General features: G+C 42.4%; 1 protein-coding gene across 1 annotated transcript in view; it reads right to left on the minus strand.

Moving 5' to 3' along the window:
* The window catches only part of EAF2 (ELL associated factor 2), a 76,915-nt gene that overhangs the window by 47,239 nt on the left and 14,414 nt on the right, over positions 1 to 15,262 (minus strand). The window contains exons 2-3 of the mRNA XM_033944846.1: positions 9,335 to 9,429; positions 4,068 to 4,204 (exon numbers count right to left, since the gene is read on the minus strand). Of these exons, the coding sequence (XP_033800737.1) occupies positions 4,068 to 4,204; positions 9,335 to 9,429 (232 nt within the window). The remainder of the gene's footprint in view (positions 1 to 4,067; positions 4,205 to 9,334; positions 9,430 to 15,262) is intronic.

The following is a 15,262-nucleotide window of genomic DNA, read 5'->3' on the forward strand; positions in this document are numbered from 1 at the left end:
TGTCTCCGCGGAAATAAACGAACTGAGGATCCTCTCAGGAGATGCGCCCCCTAGTTCGGGCGGGAAGGCACGCGCGCAGGCGCGGTGCAGTGCTCGAAAGTTCGAGATCTTCAAGCAAGTTTGCTTTCGAGGCTGTCCGCTGCGGGGCTCCGTCGGTGACGTCACCCATGTGTGGGAATATGCTGCCTGCTTGTCCTGGGATAAAAAAATTTTGTCCTCATCCCCGCAAACCATCTGATCCCATCTGCACAAGCCTCAAATAGTTATGATTTTATATTGAACTTATTTTATTAACGTATTAAAAGAAACAATGTTCTGTACAATTGTCATTTTATAAATACAAATATAGAACAAGGAACAACAAAACCCGTCTCCCTCCCCTTTACAAATATCCCCTCCACTATCAAGAAAACTGAATAAGCCAAATTATTACAAAATGCTACACAAAAAAATCATGCTAACAGAATACCACAGTCACACTGAGTGCAACTATCCCCTAGTGAGAGAGCCCTAAGCTAGCTGGAAGCTCAAGAATCATGGCCTGGGCTTTGCAGTCCCCATTTATGTCCAACACCAGTTCTAGCAGGATACATATTTCATATCTGATATACAGTATTCTCATCACATCACAAAATAAAAAATAAATTTTTTCTACCTTTTGTTGTCTCATTTTATTCTCAAATGTTGGTATAAGGCGCTGGCCTCCATGCTCACCTTCTCTCAACTCACTTGCCAGGATCCCCTGACCATTTGAGATTTCTTCTTTTTCTCCATAAGAACATAAGAATTGCCATCTCCGGCTCAGACCCTGGGTCCATCAAGTCCAGTGATCCGCACATGCGGAGGCCTTGCCAGGTGTACCCTGGCATAGTTTTAGTCCCCATATCACTGTATGCTTCTCAAGGGAGATGTGCATCTAATTTACCCTTACCTGTATCACTCTATGCCACTCTTAAGGAGATGTGCATTCCAGGTGTCCACCACTCGCTGCGTGAAACAGAACTTCCCGATATTTGTCCTGGACCTGGCTCTGTAGAGCGGTATTATAACTTTCTCTGATCTACTTGTAATTCCCTTTTTTATCATGCCTAGCATTCTATTTGCTTTCTTCGCTGCTGCCGCACATTGCACCTACGGTTTCAGGGTCCTATCTATCAGTACACCCAGGTCCTTTTCCTGTTCGGTCTTTCCCAGAGTTACACCTGACATACTATACTTGTGATCTTTATTTTTTCTGCCTAAATGCATCACTTTGCATTTTTCCACATTAAAATTCATCTGCCATTTATCTGCCCACTTCTCCAATTGATTCAAGTCGCTCTGGAGTTCCTCGCTGTCCTTCTGCGATCTGATTGCCCGGCAAAGCTTTGTGTTGTCTGCAAACTTGATGATTTCACTGGATGTTCCTTCTTCCAGGTCATTTATGAAAATATTAAATAAGATGGGTCCAAGTACTGAGCCCTGGGGTACACCGCTAGTCACTTTTTCCCATTCTGAGAACTTCCCATTTATGCCCACTCTCTGTTTTCTGTTCTCTAGCCATTTGCCTATCCATATTAGTATATCTCCCTCTATTCCATGGCCTTGTAATTTCCTGAGAAGTCTTACATGTGGAACCTTGTCGAACGCTTTCTGAAAGTCCAAGTATACAATATCCACCGGTTCTCCACTATCAATTTGTCTGTTCACTGTCTCAAAAAATTGAAGTAGGTTCGTCAAACATGATTTCCCTTTCCTGAAGCCATGTTGACTGGCTCTCATCAGGCTGTGTGTGTCTAGATGCCGGACTATGCTATCTTTGATCAGCGCCTCAACCATCTTTCCAGGGACAGACGTGAGACTTACAGGTCTGTAGTTGCCTGGCACTCCTCTCGATCCTTTTTTAAATATCGGCGTGACGTTCGCTATCTTCCAGTCATCCGGTATCTGTCCTGTTTTGATTGACAGGTTGGCAGGTTTTTGCAATAGTTCTCCGATTTCAAATTTCAGTTCTTTTAGTACTCTCGGATGAATTTATCACTTTTAAGTTTGTCGATCTGGTGGTAAATCTGGTCCAAGTCCACTTCTACTGTGGTGAGGCTGTCCTGTACGACTCCCTTGAACACTTTCATGTGTCAGGTATTGCTGCAGTGTCTTCCTTTGTAAAGACAGATGCAAAGAAGGAATTCAGTCTGTCTGCAATTTGTTTGTCATCCTTGACGCACCCTTTTCTTTCCAGGTCGTCCAGCGGTCCCACCGCCTCCCGTGTGGGTTTTTTTCCCTTTTACGTATCTAAAAAAAAAGGCTTGAAATTTTTGGCCTCTTGCGCTATTTTCTCCTTGTAGACCTTTTTGGCAACCCTCACCACCTTGTGACATTTTTTCTGATCATCTCTATGTTTGTTCCAAGCTTCGGATGTTTTCATGTGTTTCCACATCTCAAAGGAGTCCTTCTTTTCATTTAAGGCTTCCTTCACCTCTTTGGTAAGCCACGCCCGCTCTCTTTTGCCTTTGGTCATCCGCGGAATGTAGAGGCTTTGTGCTTCCATGATAGTATTTTTCAGTAGGGACCATGCCTGTTCCACCATTATGACTTTGCCCATCTTTTTCTTGATCCGTTTTTTCACCATGGCTCTCATGCTGTCATATCTTCCCTTTTTAAAGTTTAAAGTCGTGGTTGAAGTTTTGGTACCTTTCCCTTTCCCAACATCAAGTTTGAAGTTGATCATGTTGTGATTGCTCGTCCCCAGCGGGACCGTGACTTCTACTTCCTTTGCCGGACCCGTAATGCCATTTAGGACCAAGTCCAAGGTGACGTTTCCTCTCGTCGGCTCTCCTACCATCTGTTCCAGGAAGCAGTCCCCTAGCACTTCCAGGAACTTTGCCTCCTTGCCACAGTTGGAGGTTCCCAGGTCCCAGTCTATCCCCGGGAAATTGAAATCCCCCAAGATTATGACATTACCTGTCTTACATTCTTGTTTAATTTCCTCCATCATTTCCGAGTCTGTTTCCTCCCTCTGTCCCGGCTGTCGGTAGTAAAGGCCAATCTTTATGTCAGCATCGTTGTGTCTGGGAATCCTGATCCAGAGGGATTCCAGCTTCTCTTTCTCTTCTGCCATAGTCTCTCTCATGGATTCTAATCCTTCCCGAGCATATAGGGCAATACCTTCACCTTTCTGCCCCATTCTATCTTTTCTGCTCACCATCCATCTATCTCTATGCTCTATGTATGTATTGTTCCCCATGTTCAGCATCTCCCTTCTCTATGTCTCCTATACGTCACTTTCTAGTATTCCCCTGTGCCCACTATCAAGAAAACTGAATAAGCCAAATTATTACAAAATGCTACACCGAAAAATCATGCTAATAGAATACCGCAGTCACACATGACAAGAACAGTGTCTGCCCGGTTGGGCCAGGACTCTCTCTCAGATGTCAGAATTGACGTTTGTGGGGGGGGGGGGTCTCGTGGGCTGGCCGCTACACGCAGCCATGGCCAGTCCCCGCTAGTTTCTGCTGGGGGATGGATGGAGCGTATCAGCTCCGGGGATGGAGTGTTGTGCAGGGGGCATGCCAACAGCAATGGCTTCGGGGGAGGGGGGAGGCAGGGATTCCCGGCGAGAGGCAGGGAGAGATCCCTGGAGGTGGCCAGGCTGCATACCCCCAACAGGTGGCTTGATTACCCCCTGAGGTACGCATAATGTAGGTTGAGAAACACTGTTTTAGGACATCCACAATGTATATACAAACAGAGAGCAGTGCAGGGTACCTGAGGACAAATTTAGGACCACTGCTCTTAATAAAAATAAAATAAAAAATATATATAATATATAAAAGGGGGTGGGGTAGGATTTAACAGTTCCCAAAGGTCCTGAATAGGAAATCATTTTTCCCTCTTTAACAAACTTCATCATCTTCACAATATGTCGAACTTCAAATTCTTAAGAGGAAGAACGCAAAAGCTTCAGTTTTCCTTAAGGCAATGTACACTGTTCACTAATCATTGTCTTCACCAATAAGGATATGAAAACATTTTTCATTGCAACTAAGAGAATCTGCAGCTCCTACAATGCTATAAAACCCCCTTACCTTGTTTTCTTCACAGTGATATTGCTATTCAGTTTCTCCAGTCGGCATTCTCCAGTGTCATGGTTAACAATCAAGATGCACTCCTTTAGATACGGTCTCTTGGAACCCTTGAAGACTGTAACTGGTGTAGTTGAACCCTGATTTAAGTGAAGGAAAAAGCATAAGAGTGACAAATGCACAGACCATATAGCCAGTGACAAATAAAACAAAGCTGTGAACATAAGGCTGCTCAAGTAGTTTTCAGGGAACACCCGTCACCAATGAGTGTAGGCTGTTAGCAAAAATAAGATTTGTATCAGGGATTGCATAGGATTGTAATCTGACAGACTACTTGAAACTTGTTATGAATTAGAAAATATTTTTAAAAGCCCGTTTTCTATAGAACAGAGAAGGGAAGTGAAACGTCTAGGCCAGGGCATGCTAAGTTCCAGAAGTATTTTGGAAACAGCTCTAATACACAGGTTTTTTTCTACAATACTTGCAAGATGCACAGATATTAGATATTTTTTCAAGGTCCTTCAGTCTAGCACAGAGGTAGGAAACTCCGGTCCTCGAGAGCCGTATTCCAGTTGGGTTTTCAGGATTTCCCCAATGAATATGCATGAGATCTATGTGCATGCACTGCTTTCAATGCATATTCATTGGGGAAATCCTGAAAACTCAAATGGAATACGGCTCTCGAGGACCGGAGTTCCCTACCCCTGGTCTAGGATATGGTGCTATTTTTCCCCCCAATTGGGACTAAGAAATATGGGAGTAAAAAAACAGCCCGCCCCCTCTCATAATGGAGCAGGTTTGACTACCAAGACTTGCCAAAGGGCAGATTAGCAGATTAGCAAAAGAGAACATTTTTCTCAGTAGATAATGTGAAAGTTATTTCCAATTTCCCATTCATAATCCTCTGTCATTACCAGACATACCTGTCAGGGCCAAGGTTTGCATATCCTGCGTTTTGAATTTCTACCGTTAAACAATGGCAAATAGAAAGGCCTGACGTTCTGTTGCTGTCTGTAACAAAATGAACCCCAATAGCTCATTTTTAGGTAGAAAAAAAAATAGCTTCTTACGTTGCAGACAACTATACCTTCTGGGTGCAGAAGTTAGTTCACAGATGGTACCGACATCATAAAGCATCAAACAGTGGGCTTTGTATGTTCTTTAGATAAGATGGCTATGGAAGAACTAAAAAAGTGCTGTTTTTGTTTCTTTATTCATTTATATCCCGCCCTTACCCAAGGCGGGTTACACACTTACATACAAAAACTATAACATTACATACACCGTCAACAATACATACTCCCACAATGTAGGCCAAACCAATGACCCATCAAGCCCAGCCGCCAGTTTCCAATAGTAGCCAATCAGGATCAATAGCAAGTACTTATGCCTGTTTCTATAAAGAGCTGTACATTCCATTTTCTGGCCCTTCTCTACACTTTTTCTAGTTCTGCTACCTTTGTTTTGAGATGGGCTAACAAAAAATGCAAGGTATGGTCATGAAACCGATCTAGGGAGGGGTATTATCTATTCATTCCAAATACGAATTTGAACATTCTATTTGCTTTTTTTGACCTGAAATTTTCAGGTTACCATCCACAATAATTCCTTAAGTATCTTGAGAGGTAATGTCTAATGAGGCCATAACGTGTATATCGTTAGAAATATTTTTTTTCAATGTTTAATCAGCTACACTGGTGGACTCAAATGTATTTCAAAATTGTCTTTTTATTCATCCAAAGATAACTCAATGAGTCATCGAGCTATCTTTGGATGAATAAAAGAACAATTTCAAAATACATTTGAGTCCACCAGTCTGTTTAGGACATTTCCACTCTTTGTTTTGCTTTCTTGTGTTTGTGGATTTGATTCTCCTGTTTTCTTATCCGAATCAGCTACACTAACATTCTTGCAAGGTCCTCTGGAAATTCTTCAATCTGTTTGCATTTTAGCTATTTTTAAATCATTTTATTTGTAAAATTTAACTACCTTACTCACTCCTTTCAGATTACTAAACAAATATACTCTCTCCACTCAAAAATGTGACCATTTATGTTTAAAATTTGTGTATTATGGGGGGGGGGAACGCGCTGCTGCCGGCGACTAGGGCTTATTTTTGGGGGTAGGTCTTATTTTCAGGGAAACACGGTATGAAACAGATTTTTACATAAGCATACATTGGAGATATTAAAAAAGGTACGCAAGTTAGATAACAATTACTTTAACTGTAAAACAAATTCAAGAATATATTTTGTCCATTTTGGTTTTCGGCCTTCAAAAAATAAAAAATAAAAATTCTTAAGGGTGCACTGGCATTTGATACAAAGGATTGATTGTAATTGTTAACTTGTTTCTTTAAAACAAAGACTAAGGAACATAAATGTGAAAGACTGACTAGTATCAGTGTTAGAAAAAAAAGAACAGACTGTCCTTGAGGTTATTGAACAATTGCCTTATTTGTAATGTCCTATTTATGCACAGACCTGGCAAATCTGTAAGTTTATACATACAAGAATATTTACTTATTATGGAGGTTTTTTTTTTAACTACAAGAGTAAATGTTAGAAGTAGAAGTACTAGTACTACAATACTATAGGGATACATAAAATGCAGATTACCCTGCAGGTTTTGCATTTATGTAATTACATTTTTATGTTTATTAAAAAAAATGTATATGGCCACAAAGCGTATCAAAAGAATTATAAAGTTTGTTTTGTGTTCCTTTGCTTTTGTGGTGCTGTGTTATTTGTGGCACCAGCCTCTATTTCTTGTTCTTGAACAGGCTGGTATGGTAACATAGAAACACGATGGTAGATAAAGACCAAATGGCCCATCCGCAGTAACCATTATCTCTTTCTCTCTCCGAGAGATCCCACGTGCCTATCCCAGGCCCTCTTGAATTCAGACACAGTCTCTGTCTCCACCACCTCTTCCAGGAGACTGTTCCACGCATCTACCACCCTTTCTGTAAAAAGGTATTTCCTTAGATTACTCCGGAGCCTATCACCTGGTAGTTGGTTGAATCTCTTGACAACAGAATTGTCTCTTACCTCTACTGGGACCTACATCCTAGCTGCCCCAAGTATGTCCGCTCTTACTATCGGAAGTTAAGCAGGTTCAGACCTGGCCAGTACCTGGATGGCAGACTGCCTGGGAATATCAAGTGCTATAGGCTGAGGGGCCCAATTTTGGGCAGCAGTGACAGTGGAGATTGACACGTCAAAAGCGTGGAGGACAGTGGCGCACCAACAATCCCGCGCCGGCATTTGAAGATATACTGATGAATATGATATGAATGAATATGCAAATAGATAGTTGGAATTATTGTTTAAATGGCTTACACAGATTTCTTTAGATATAGATGCAATAATATAAAGAGATGAGAGAAATTTGATAGAATGAAATGTTAGTATAGTTTTTAGCAGCGAATGAATATATATGGAAATTTGAGAAGAATGAATAAGTGAACAGATACAAACCATATAACATAGTAACATAGTAAATTACAGCAGATAAAGAGTTCAACGGTCCATCCAGTCTGCCCATTAGTTATATCCATTAAAAATACATGATTAAATTAACTTATCTTCTTTGGTATTTCTAGGTCATAGACTGTAAAGTCCACCTGGTATTGTCCTAGGTTCCAAATGCTGAAGTTGCCGTCCAAGCTCTCTCCAGCCTATTCAATCATCCCGTTGTTTGCAGGATATCTACCATAAAGTCTGGCCAGTAACACCCTCATGTTCCAAGTTAGTGAAGCTCCCAATGATGCCCTCCCCAACCCAATCCTACACCAAATCACCACATATGGGACACAAGTCTGTCCAGTACCAGCCTTAGTTCTTTAATTTACATCCTTAGTTTTCTAATTAGAGATCCTTTATGTTTATCCCACGCTTTTTTGAATTCCATCACCATTTTCCTCTCCACCACTTCCCTTGAGAGAGCATTCCAGGCATCGACTACCCTCTCCGTGAAAAAGAATTTCCTAACATTACTCCTAAGTCTTCCTCCCTGCAACCTCAAATTATGCCCTCTAGTGTTACCATTTTCTCTTATCTGGAAAAGATTTGGTTCTATATTAATACCTTTCAAGCATTTAAACATCTGTAGCATATCTTCCCTGCCCCTCCGCTCCTCCACAGTATATATATTTCGGTCTTCCAGTCTCTTCTCATACATAGATATTTTTAGATATATATGTTGCAATAGAAATAAGATATGAGAGAAATTTGATAGAATGAAATGTGCTGGTATGGTTTTAATTTCATGTTTTTAGTTATATTGTTTTATGTTTATTTGAATATGTATACTTGAATCTATGTTTTTATATATTGCTGTAAACCCTTGAGGCAGGCCAAGAGCCAAAACACTTGCAGTGTCGGGTCTTTTTCCAATAAAGAATGTCATCCCAGTTCTGTTGGCATGTACACTTCTTTGTGGGTGTTACTGACTGTTTTGTGTATTTCAATCCCTTTTTCTGTACTGTATTTTGTCTTTAGGACAGAGACATGGTTCAACTCCTCAGTTCATTTGCTGTGAAGGGAAAGAGTTAATTGAAAAGAATTGTAGGGGACATGGAAGAAGAATAACTGTGGATCATCTTGGAAAAAAAGATTTTAGTTTTGTCTACAAACCTATTTCAGAAGAAGCACACAGAGATCTTATCAGACATCCAAAGTTGGGAGTGAAGAGTAGGTGCTGTTGCTAGTAGATTTCAACTTACCAGATGTGGATTGAACAGGCCATCTGCAGAACTGGAAAGGAGTAGGAAGATTATGGATGCCTTTCAGGGAGCTCTGCACAGGCAAATAGTGATAAACTCACCAGGGAAAGGGGGGGAGGGGTGATGCTGGATCTTGTGCTCACTTGGGCATCAGCAATTGTAACAGTATAGTTTGGTATAAGTCCAGTGCTTCTCAACAGGGGTGCCTCAGAGAGCTAACAGGTGTCCACATGAGATTTTGCTCTCCTCCAAATGCATGCTGAATAACAGGTTGCTTTGTCTGTGCTTTGTGCTGAAGAAACCAGCCTGTTACCAACACTTGCAGCAGCTTCTGTGCTCCCGGTGATGCAGAGGCTTCCTCCTTGCTTTGCCGGCACCCATGTAAAGCCTTTGGCCTTGCTCCAGCTGCTCACAATAAGGAAAACAAATCCTGCAAGCCAACCCCCACCCCCAAATTAAGCGTAGCCAGCCAAGATACATATTGATAACATTCATGCCATCAGACATGTCTTAATGGTTCACCTGCATAAATGCCGTGCCTCACCTCAAGATTTGGTAGAGTTATCGTCACCTGTTCACCTTTGCCAACTTCAAGGTCTCCTTCACAGGATGTGTCAATAGATGCAGGTTTGAAGTCATCTACCAAAAAAAGAATTAAAGATCAAGCCACTGAAAGTGTGTCAAGTCTAAAGAAATTTTGGCATACTGGTTTCCACATATTTGTCCTATATCATGACACATGCAAGTCATGTATACAAGCTACAAAAAAAATCCCTAACACACAAAAACCTCTCACTGTACAAATATTTAGGGCTCCTTTTATGAAGCCGCGTTAGCGGCTTTATTGCACACACATTTTTAGCGCGCGCTACCCCCTGTGCTAGCTGAAAAACTACCGCCTGCTAAAGAGGAAGCGGTAGCAGCTAGCGGCTGGAAAAGTTAGCACGCGCTATTATGCACATTAAACTGCTAACATGGCTTCATAAAAGGAGCCCTTAGAGTCTACAATTAAAAAAAATTGTAGTGGGTTGCTTCACGAGTTCTTGCCAAACTTCGAGGAATCGGGCTTAATTAGCCTTAACAGTTCTAACCTACCTAGGGTTCTCCTTCCCAATCTTATCTTTAGACTCTTTGCGCTTTCTTTGCGAACAGGCTGCCCTCTCACAGAAATAAATTACTGTAAGAACCTAAAGCTGAACTCCTTATATCGAAGGAGTGGGGTATGACAACTCTGTGGTATCCTTAGTCACCCAAAGCTTCAAAAACCAGCTGTTGGAGTAATTACGATCAGGTTAGGCCAGACCAGCTCAGCTAACAATATAAAAGCTTCACACACACACACACACTACAAGGATAAAAAGGTGAGCAATTACTAAACACTCTTGTAGATACACGCATCTAATTTGAACTTGCTCACATTAAACATCTGCTATTTTGATGACCAGACTCCCAAGGTCCTCTTGCAATTTTTCACAATCCTCTTGCAACTTAAAAACTTTGAACAACCTGTGCGTCAATTTTGTTGCACTCCTCTGTACCTTTTCTAATTCCACTATATTTTGCTTTGAGATACGGCAACCAGAATTTGGACAATAAGTAGCATTCTGCACGCAGATTCCTTTATAAAAATTACCCCCTGCACAAAGGGACTTGTAGCTCCGATTTCCCTAAGAAATGCAAGTCTACAAATTCATGCATGCAATGGGGTAAGCCCAGGAGTGGATCATCCTTTTCTGAAAACTTCAAAACGGGCTGGCAGCCCTAGATAGCATAGACACCCCAAACTGGGCTATCCTCAAGTCTCACATATAGAAAAATCAGCAAATGGTCACACCTTAAAATCTATGTAAATGACTAACTTAGCATGTAGAGGTGCAACATTGCTTCTTACTGTGGCTCTTGCTCCAGATAAAAACTGGTTGCTTAGATTGTTCTTTAGAAATAAAATGAAAGAATTTCTTGGACAAAAAATATTAATGTTTCCAGATTTGGCACGGGAAACCCAGAGGAGAAGGTGAGAGTTTCTTTTGATGAAGCCAGGTGTTACATCTCTTGGTGGGACTTTTTTTCTTCGACACCCTTGTAAATGTGTAATACAACACCATATGAAGAAATATGTATTCTTTGAACCATTCCAGTTGACAGCCTTTTTGGCAGGAACTCGGCTGGATGAAGGAAAATCAAAGTGAAGTGCATTTGAATAATGATATCCTTTCTCAGCCAAGGGACCTTGTTTTCCTAATATTTGAATTGATAGTTGTTAGCAGTTGTTAGCATTTGTTAATATGTCCGCCTTATCCTTCTTGGATCTAATGTTGAAGACTTGAGCTGAATTTAAGCTAAATATTTATTTTATTTGATTTGATTATTATGTATTTTACCTTTGAGTATTATTTTCTTGCTTTTCTTCAACTTTCTGTACAAGTGGATACTTGATTTATAACATGTAAAAATTTGATAAATAAATAAATAAAAAAAAAAAGCATGTAGAGGTGCATCATCCCAATGGCATGCTATTTTTCTTTGTAAACCATAATTCCCTCCATCTCCATGGTGAATAGCAGACTATACTGGTATAGCAAATCTACTAGGTTGCTAAATAAAGCTATGAAAAGCCTAAAGGTACTTCAGATTATAGCACTATCATGACAGGCTTTCAGGACCACTCCCATGCAGGTCAGATACAAAAATGTTTTAATTGTTCTGACCTGCAACACATTAAAATCTGATTACATGATCGAAATTCAAATGAATTGGAGTAGTGCCACATTTTAGCAGCTTAGCTTATGTAAGGATCAAAGTGTTCAGAATATTCTACTGAGCCTGTTATATAAATCCATAAGTGGATCTCAATTCCTGAGAAAACTTACTGTAAAGTTAACAGGAGTAACATTCAGTTTTGCACACTGCAGAAGACAGGAGGAAGAGCTGATTCATGTATGTCAAGAACAGAGATTAATTTATTGTCAGGGAGAAGGCAATGAAGGGGGTAGGGCAGAGGAGAGGAATTCAGAGCTATTCATACATTTTTGTTTAGTCCATAACAAAGATTTTCTTTTTTCATTCGTTATCCAATTATATCTGAAAAATTATTTTCAGCCCCAGGTTCATCTCTTAAGATAATTCAAGGAAAGTGGCTGAATGAACAGCATTACATTACATTCTGGCATATGAGTTTCATGGCAGATAGCAATATATTTAAATTACTAGAAACAAACCCAATTAAACATAGTGTAATGACAGATAATCAGTATAAGATATTAACAATAAATAATACATTTTGAGATAAGAATTTTTTTGAACAGATTGAACAGAAATGTCTTTAAACGTTTTCTAAAAACTGTATAACATAACATAAAAATTCACTTCTAGACCAAATTACCTTTAAGTTCTATGCGGTTTACACAAGATTAATTTAAAAATACACATTAAGATGAGAATAAGAAACTAAGGACCCAGGAATCTAGAAAATAAGTTAAGTCTTAAGTTGTTTTCTAAAGTTTAAATAGGATACAGAAATCAGTAATAGGGGTTTCAGCTCCTTATATGAGAGCATCCGGTCACGATGTCTCTGGTGGAAAGTCAGAAAGGCCTTAGTATTTCGAGAGTATTTTAAAGATATAAAATAAAATAATTCTGTCAAATAGGAAGGAGCATCTCCTGCTAAGACTTTATAGTACAGACAACCCAGTTTGAAAATAATCTGCACCTTGACAAGTAACCAATGCAATTCTCTATAGAAATGGGATACAGAATCATAAATCAATCTCAATGCAGAATTTTGAATAATTTTCAGTCTTAACAAATTTTTCTTAGTCCCAGCCAGGTAGACGATATTACAGTAATCTAAGGGCTCCTTTTACAAAGGTGCATTAGGGCCCCTAACGCGCGGAATAGCACATGCTAAAATACCGTACATGCTATCCACTACCACCTCCTCTTGAGCAGGCGATAGTTTTTCGGGTAGAGCACTAATCTGGTGCATGCACTAAAAACGCTAGCTCACCTTTGTAAAAGGAGCCCGAAGTGACTGAGCACTAACCACTGTACCGGTAATTTAAATGCAGAGAAAGCACAGTTACTTACCGTAACAGGTGTTATCCAGGGACAGCAGGCAGATATTCTTAACGCATGGGTGACGTCACCGACGGAGCCCCGGTACGGACACTTTTAACTAGAAAGTTCTAGTTGGTCGCACCGCGCATGCGCTAGTGCCTTCCCGCCCGAAGGAGGAGTACGTGGTCCCCAGTTAAGATAAGCCAGCTAAGAAGCCAACCCGGGGAGGTGGGTGGAACGCAAGAATATCTGCCTGCTGTCCCTGGATAACACCTGTTACGGTAACTGTGCTTTATCCCAGGACAAGCAGGCAGCATATTCTTAACGCATGGGTGACCTCCAAGCTAACAGAGAGGGAGGAGGGATGGTTGGCTATTAGGAAAATAAGTTATGTAACACAGATTGGCCGAAGTGTCCATCCCGTCTGGAGAAGGTATCCAGACAGTAGTGAGTAGTGAACGTGTGAACTGAGGACCAAGTGGCAGCCTTGCAGATTTCCTCGATGGGCGTGGAACGGAGGAAAGCCACAGAAGCAGCCATAGCTCTGACCCTGTGGGCCGTGACAGCACCTTCCAGTGAGAGACCGGCCCGAGCATAACAGAACGCAATGCAGGCAGCAAGCCAGTTGGAAAGCGTCCGTTTAGAGACAGGACGACCTAGACGGTTAGGGTCGAAGGACAGAAAGAGCTGAGGGGACGAGCGGTGAGTCCTGGTACGGTCAAGGTAGTAAGCAAGGGCACGCTTACAGTCCAGCGCGTGCAACGCCTGTTCCCCAGGATGAGAATGGGGCTTAGGGAAAAATACAGGCAACACAATGGACTGGTTGAGGTGGAAGTCCGAGACCACTTTGGGAAGGAATTTAGGATGGGTACGCAGAACCACCTTGTCATGGTGAAAAACAGTGAAAGGTGGGTCGGCAACCAGTGCATGCAGTTCACTAACCCTCCTGGCAGAGGTGATGGCAATGAGGAAAAGCACCTTCCACATAAGAAATTTGAGCGAAGTTGTGGCAAGAGGCTCAAAAGGAGGTTTCATGAGAGCGGATAAAACCACATTCAGGTCCCAGACGACCGGAGGAGGCTTCAGAGGTGGTTTGACATTGAAGAGGCCTCTCATGAACCTGGAAACCAGGGGATGAGCCGTGAGAGGTTTTCCGAGGATAGGCTCATGAAACGCAGTGATGGCACTGAGGTGGACTCTGATTGAGGTAGACTTGAGGCCAGCGTCGGACAGAGAGAGCAAATAGTCCAGAACAGTTTCCACCGCCAATGAGGTGGGATCGTGGTGATGTAGTAGACACCAAGAGGAGAACCGGGTCCACTTCTGATGGTAACATTGGAGGGTGGCCGGTTTCCTGGAGGCATTCAAAATACGACGGACATGATGAGACAGATTGTCTGGAGAGGTCAGGCCGAGAGAAACCAAGCTGTCAGGTGGAGCAAGGACAGATTGGGATGCAGTAGAGACTGATGCTGCTGTGTAAGTAGAGTAGGAAACACAGGGAGAGGAATGGGCTCCCTGGAGCTGAACTGGAGCAGGAGGGAGAACCAGTGTTGGCGAGGCCACCGAGGGGCGATGAGAATCATGTTGGCTCTGTCCCTGAGGAGTTTGAATAACGTCCACAACATCAGAGGCAGTGGAGGGAAGGCATAGAGGAACCGATCCGTCCAGTTGAGCAGGAATGCATCCGGGGCCAGACGATGAGGAGAGAAGAGTCTGGAACAGAAATGGGGCAGCTGATGGTTGTGAGGAGCTGCAAAGAGGTCCACCTGAGGAGTGCCCCACCGAGCGAAGATGGAGCGGAGTGTGGGAGGATCCAGGGTCCACTCGTGAGGTTGAAGGATGCGGCTGAGATTGTCGGCCAGGGAGTTCTGTTCGCCCTGGATATAGACAGCCTTGAGGAAGAGACTGTGGGCCGTGGCCCAGGTCCAGATGCGGACAGCCTCTTGAGAGAGGAGGGGAGATCCGGTGCCGCCTTGCTTGTTTATGTAGTACATGGCAACTTGGTTGTCTGTGCACAGGAGAAGAACCCGAGGGTAGAGAAGGTGCTGGAAGGCCTTGAGAGCATAGAACATGGCCCTGAGTTCCAGGAAATTGATGTGATGCTGACGCTCCTGATGGGTCCAGAGTCCCTGAGTGCGAAGATCTCCCAGGTGAGCTCCCCATGCATAGGGGGAGGCATCTGTGGTTATGATCATGGAGTGAGGGGGTAGATGAAAGAGTAGACCCCTGGAAAGATTGGAGGAGTTCAACCACCATTGAAGAGACTGCTGAAGAGACGATGTCACAGAGATGGGATGAGAAAGAGGATCCGTGGTCTGTGACCATTGGTTGGCCAGAGTCCACTGAGATGTCCTGAGGTGGAGTCGCGCCGGAGGAAGCACATGGACCGTCGAGGCCATGTGGCCCATGAGGA

Source organism: Geotrypetes seraphini, chromosome 5, assembly GCF_902459505.1.
Source record: "Geotrypetes seraphini chromosome 5, aGeoSer1.1, whole genome shotgun sequence".
Taxonomy (NCBI): Eukaryota; Metazoa; Chordata; class Amphibia; order Gymnophiona; family Dermophiidae; genus Geotrypetes; species Geotrypetes seraphini.